This window comes from Lotus japonicus, chromosome 4 (assembly GCF_012489685.1).
Source record: "Lotus japonicus ecotype B-129 chromosome 4, LjGifu_v1.2".
Classification (NCBI taxonomy): domain Eukaryota; kingdom Viridiplantae; phylum Streptophyta; class Magnoliopsida; order Fabales; family Fabaceae; genus Lotus; species Lotus japonicus.
Genome location: NC_080044.1, coordinates 16,994,558 through 17,001,043, shown reverse-complemented (window position 1 = coordinate 17,001,043; position 6,486 = coordinate 16,994,558). Strand labels below are relative to the sequence as shown.

The following is a 6,486-nucleotide window of genomic DNA, read 5'->3' as shown; positions in this document are numbered from 1 at the left end:
GAACAGGAAGAGTAAAAGAAGTTTGAATGGCGGCGAGTTCGAACCGGAGAAAAGGGACTGAAGCGCGTCTTTGTAGTGAAACGCCGCTCACTGAAGGGGCTTTCCGGTGGGAGCTGGTTGGTGTCGAAGCAATCAGCGGCGCGGATGATGGAATCTAAGCCGTTGATGTTGTTATTGTGGTGGTTGTCGATGGTGGGGTGGTTGAAGATGCAACCGTACATGTCGCCGGTGACGGTGAGTTCTGCGGGGAAAACGTCATGGAAAACAGCATCCATATCTATCAAATGACTCGATTTGTGACTGAAGCTAAGCGCGTTTTGAAGTGAAACACCATCGAAAAAATGGGGTACAACCAATATATTTGAAATTCAAATCCTTCCCCAACATATGTACCAGCGAGACCCATAATTGACAGTGAGCAATTCTGTGGGCAACGCAGTAGGGAAATCCGAGATTAACTTGTTATGCTAAGCTGAAGACTAAAAGGGCTTGAAATTGAAACGCTCCAATAAACTGACGCGTGGAGAGGTTCTGAGAAGATGACACCTAGGATTTTTGTCGTCCTTAAGCACTTGTGCTTTGTATCTAGTATAGATTTGGACCCAAAAAGAAGTAATAATATTATTTGATTAACTTAAGTTTTGAAGTTGTTAACTTATGTGATTTTTATTTGTAGTATAAAGGTATGGATATTGTATCTTATTCAATATTTTTAACTTATATTTTGTATATTTATTTTAAAATAATATTATTTGATTTATAGCGGTAATACTGGTTGAACCACAATTTAATTACGGTTGAATCAGTGAACCTTGAACCAGTGCCCTCACCGATTTGATCATCGGTCCGATTTTAATAACCTTGGTAAAAAATGAACTAAATACCCTCTCTTATTTTTCAGTGCATATTGGAACAATGCCCTTAAAACAAAACCAATAGAATGTGAGAAAGGAACACAAATTATGAAACTTAAGCCATGGTTGAAAATATAAGGGTTGCTGTCAGAAAGAAATATTTGAGAAAGAGGAGGTACCAGATGCGTCTGCTACAGAGATGACTGAAGAAGAGAGGGACAAAAATAGGTGAAAATGAAGTGTTTAAAAAATGAGGTGTGTATATATCATATTTGTTTTCCAATAATGTTACTTACACACCTCTTTTTGAGGTGGAAGAGGAGGAATGAGGAGTAGGGATGGCAATGTGTAGGGTCTGGGTAGGGTACTATAGTACCCGTCCCCGTACCCGCGTTTTCAAAATATATCCGTACCCGTCCCAATACCCGCGTGGGTAGCAATTTGAATGCCCGTCCCCCTACCCTCTGGGTACCTATATGCACGTATCCATACCCATTACCCACAATTTAGTTAACGAAAATGCAATTTTCGTTCTCTAAAATAAAATAATATAACTACTATTATAAAATAAATAGCATAAATTAAAAATACAAAAGACTATTCAAGTATTTAATAAGTAAAATCATTCATTTTTAAAAGAGCATGTTAGAAAGTTTTTTTTTTGTTACAGTAAGTTAGAAAGTTTGAAACTTTAACTAAGTTTGTTGATATATATACTTTCAAGTGTGTATACATATAATAAAAATAATTAATAAAGTGTGTGCGGGTATGGGGCGGGTTGAGTACTATAGTACCCATACCCGCACTCGTACTCACTAAATTTTGCGGGTAGTTACCCATACCCAACCTCATACCCGTCTTGCGGGTTTTTACCCTACTCATTGTGGGTAATTTAAGCGGGTACCCAATGGGTCCAAGACTCATTGTCATCCCTAATGAGGAGAGAGATAGGAAGAAAATAAAAAGTAAGAGAGAGAAAATATGAGATGTGATAGATGAAAAGATGAGAGAGATAGAAATAAAAATAGGTGGAAATGAAGTGTTTTTTGGTGTGTATATATCAAGTTTTGTTAGAATAACACTCCACCCCATTCTTATCTAAAATCTACACCCCACCCCATTTTATATAGAGGCAAATTTAGTGACGAAAAATATTCTTCATTAATAATTAGTTATTATTTAAATTTTTAATCAATAATTTCAAAAAATATTTTTAATATAATCCAATAAATATAAAAATGAAAACATCACAGTCCTCCTCATTCTCTCAATCGCGTTCTTCCTCCGTAAATTCACAATGCAAATTCTGCAATAGCACACAAGACCGGTTGACAAACCATATCTCGAACATAGTGAAACATGCTTGTGTTTTCATATTTGGTAATAATTCAATTTTAATCAAAATAATCTATTTATACCTCCAATTTTTAAAATTGGATTGTATCCGGATAACGCTTGCATCCTCTGTCTTACCGCGGCTGCTGGCACAGAGTTAGCTGATGCTTATTCCCCGGATACCGTCATTGCTTCTTCTCCTGGAAAAGAAGTTGACGACCCGTAGGCCCTCTACCTCCACGCGACATTGTTCCGTCAGGCTTTCGCCCATTGCAGAAAATTCCCCACTGCTGCCTCCCGTTCCAAAAAGCAACACAAATGGGTGGTGAAGAAAATAGAGAAACAAAATTAAGAAATATGAAGTGGATCGAAGGTTATTAGAACCCAACGATGCGGTGGAGCACCGTTTTTAACAAAATCCAACAACATCTTAAACCAACAAAGTGTTCGCTCACAACTTAAAGGGGTGAAGTTCACAACAAGTAGTTGAACAAGTGGCTTTGGGGATGTGCGATTCACGTTCTGGGGTTCAGGTCGCAACAAAACTTTGAGGCATGGTGGTGCCATGGGGTTTCACATTCTGGGATGGTTGTCGTCATGTTAAAGGGAGCAAAGGTTTGGTGGTGACCGTTTGTGGTGAGAAGTACGATTTGGAGATAGATGAGACGTGGACTTAACAGGCAGAGTGGATGGTTTTTTTAAATTTAATTCAGTAAAATTATTTTCATAAATTGATGTATGATAGTGTATATGCATTTAATTTATTTAAATTTTAACTAATTAGTAATTATTTTTTATTAGTGACGAATTTGTTTTCGTCACTAAATTTTGCCTTTATAAAAAATGGGGTGGAGTGTAGATTTTAAAAAACAATGGGGTGGAGTGTCATTCTCGCAAACCTTGAGGGGGGTGAGTGTATTTTACTCTATTTGATTCTTTTCTAATTGTGCCAAACAAAGGGCCCAGCCACCAGACCCATCTTCTCCACCGTCCTAATTCATCTCCGTCGTCCAAGCACCGCCGCCACCGCGCCATTCTCCGCCACCAGAGGCCAGCATCGTTCACCCGGCGATCTAAGAATGGGTCTTCTTAGCATCATTCGGAAAATCAAAAGGAAAGAAAAGGAAATGCGAATTCTTATGGTGTAAGCACTGCTTGTTACTTCTACTGCTCTCTTCCCTTCAATTTCTCTCTAGATTAATTTAATTTCATTATTTCAGTACAGTAGTAGTAGTAGTAACATTCAAAATCACCTCTTGTGTAGTGGATTGGATAATTCTGGCAAAACCACTATCGTTTTGAAGATTAACGGGGAGGACACTAGTGTCATCAGTCCCACCCTTGGCTTCAACATCAAAACCATCTCCTACCAAACGTAATCAATCTTTCCCTCTCTGCACAAAATCACTTATTCTGTATCATGTAATATATTTTATTAGCTCTTGAGTTTTAATTAAAAGTGCATGGTGAAATTGGTTGTTGGAAGTGTTGGGCGCCGGCAAGTATGTCCCTAAAAGAATGAAATACCCCGCGGTCCCTGATTGTTTAAAATACGTTTCATATGACTACTAGGACTAACTTGACCGACATTTTGCACAATTAAGGACCACGGGCGCGCGGGGTATTTCTAAGTCCATGGTTGAACTTGCTAGTGCCCAACACTTTCAGGAGGCATTTTTGACAAATTCACTCTCTAATTAAACATGATGATTTCTACAATTTGTTTAAGGGGAAAGCATGTGATCTTTTACTTCTTAATTTGGAGTATAATTGGTTTGTTTCTTGAATATCTGTGGAAGCTTTTGCTTGTAATTCCTTCAAAGAATGTTGTTAGCCTTTATTTTTGCTTAGTATCTCAGTGCGATTTACTTTACTCTAGAATGTTAAGGCATTTTTATCCACATTGACAATGACAGTTACACTCTGAATATATGGGATGTTGGGGGCCAGAAAACAATACGATCTTACTGGAGGAACTACTTTGAGCAAACAGATGGTTTGGTTTGGGTAGTTGACAGCTCTGATCTCAGAAGGTTGGATGACTGCAAAATGGAGCTAGATAACCTTCTAAAGGAAGAGGTTTGTTCAATACAAAATGGTTTTTGCTTATTCACCTAACAAACTGCTTACATGTTATACTTAACTGAAAATATTCAGTCATTTTTTCTACCACTTATTAATTCATGTCCAATATGTTTGATCAATCGATTGGCATAAATCACTGTGTCTCTCTATCCAAGCGCAGTCATTGCTTAAAGTGAATGCTTTGCAAGACAGCTGCTTTCCTTTTAAATGGTTACCAAAATTAAATTAAGTACTTCAATTTGAAAAAGATATTTGTCTTTGTTTTACCAAAACAAGCTAATAAGTGTTTCTCATTGTTGCTAATTTGGAATGCTCAAATGATTATTGTTTTCATTGTTGGGGGCTTGTGAAGTACTGGTATTTACAAATCTCAATAGTTTTATGTTTCAAATGACAGAGGCTATCAGGATCTTCCTTACTGATACTAGCAAATAAACAGGACATTAGAGGCGCACTTACACCTGATGAGATAGCTAAGGTAAGCTTACTTTTATTTGGGGAAGGGAGATGGGCCTTTCTCTCTGGTCCTCTCAATCATCTCTTGCAGTAGTTTTTTTCTTATTTAAATAATTACTCACAAAACTACTCGTAGAAATAGCTGGAATCAAGTCTCAACCAGGGAGTTTAAATGTCCAACCATAAGTAGTTACAGTACCATTCTGAGACAAATTTTACATAATAATCTTTTCGGGCGCTGAACTTTGTCTTGGTGTGTATTTATGGAAATGGAGTCAGGGAGCATGGTTGTTAAATTTATCTTAAATGTTGTGTAAAACCAATTATGTTTAGGACTTTTTGCAATATTTGTTGACTGAACATTATATTATGAGCTGATCTTCTATTTAAACAATGGTCATTGAGAGGTAGTAAGTTCCATGCATGGACGATCCTACTTCATTGAATTGAATGTATTAACAAATCAAAATTATTCATCTTGTAGATTCGAACTGACTAATTTGTAATTTTAATGATCTTCACTTTATAAGGAGTAAGGTTAGTCCTGTGCTTCAAAAGATATGTTAGGTGATACACGGAAGCAACAAGAGTGTTTTCTCACTAGGTGGCATTGACCACATGGATAAAAAATTGTCATAATATGTAGTACACATTTGACAAAATTAAGTCAAATAAGTAAAATAGTTCATTCATTTGTCAATTCTGGAACCCTGAATAAGGCTATGTTTGGATAAAATAGGACGGAATGGAGTGGAGTGAAATAAAATAGAATAATATTACACTTTCATTGACTGGTCTTTTTAATGGAATGGAGAAAAGTACTTGTTTTATCTCATCCCCCCCCCCCATATTGGATGGAATGGGTTGGAATGCATTCCATCATGTTCTACTCAATTTCATTCTGTTTTAAAAAATTCAAACAATGGAATCTGTTACGATCCCATTCTTCTCCATTCCATCAATTCAAACATAACTTGATAGAAGCACCCCAAGCATATTCTCACAGTAATGTTTCAGCAGCTTTGAACTGATCTCAGTAGTTTTGGCTTCAAATTTGTTCGAAGTACTCCATAACCATAAATTGATAAGTATTGCAAAATTTGAATTTTACTTGCTTTTAGAAAACAAGGGAGCTAATTGTTAGATATAATTAATATATAATTGTTTCTTGTAAGTTTTAGATTTTCTAATCTGTGACTGTGCAGGTGCTGAACTTGGAAGCTATGGATAAATCTCGGCACTGGAATATAATTGGCTGTAGTGCATACACTGGTGAGGGTCTTCTTGAGGGATTTGATTGGTTGGTCCAAGACATAGCCTCTAGAATCTACATGCTTGACTAAAGATTCTTACGCCAGTAGTCATGAAATGGTTCAACTTAGAAAAGCATCCTTAACCTAATATGCTGTCATTGAGGACATTGTCTGCTGCATCAATGAGATGTTCCGGATGGGATTCTTATCTCTCTCTTTTTCTTTTCAATTCAAGCTTGTAGTCTTGTAAGGGATCGAAATTTGTATGAGGGATTTGTTTGCGCAAGATCATGTGTTCAAATTCATTGTCATCACACTCTCCCAAAAAGAAAACCAAGTTTGATATATTTTCCGTGCAGATGAAGTTGAGAAATAGGAAAAGAAAAAGCTCCCATCTGTGGATATAATCGTGTATTATGAGAAAAAAAGAGTCTTCTTTGGGCACCATTCTATTATTTTCTTTTATTTTTGTTGGTTAGCAGTTGAACACAGCACCATCGGCA

The 6,486-nt window shown here is 36.8% G+C and overlaps 1 protein-coding gene across 1 annotated transcript; it reads left to right on the top strand.

The window, feature by feature from the left end:
- Positions 1-3,119: 3,119 nt before the first annotated feature.
- LOC130711649 (ADP-ribosylation factor-like protein 2) lies at positions 3,120-6,448 on the top strand. Its single transcript, XM_057561352.1, has 5 exons — positions 3,120-3,333; positions 3,454-3,564; positions 4,106-4,268; positions 4,672-4,752; positions 5,936-6,448. Exons 1-5 carry the CDS (start codon positions 3,269-3,271, stop codon positions 6,071-6,073), a joined length of 558 nt encoding a protein of 185 aa, XP_057417335.1. The 5' UTR covers positions 3,120-3,268; the 3' UTR covers positions 6,074-6,448.
- The last annotated feature ends 38 nt before the right edge of the window (positions 6,449-6,486 follow it).

Excerpts from the sequence above, each read along its gene's own strand:
- LOC130711649 (XM_057561352.1), top strand. The coding sequence starts at position 3,269 with ATGGGTCTTCTTAGCATCATTCGGAAAATCAAAAGGAAAGAAAAGGAA. Across the intron at positions 4,269-4,671 it reads ATAACCTTCTAAAGGAAGAG|AGGCTATCAGGATCTTCCTT; the intron begins GTTTGTTCAATA and ends TTCAAATGACAG. Across the intron at positions 4,753-5,935 it reads CACCTGATGAGATAGCTAAG|GTGCTGAACTTGGAAGCTAT; the intron begins GTAAGCTTACTT and ends GTGACTGTGCAG.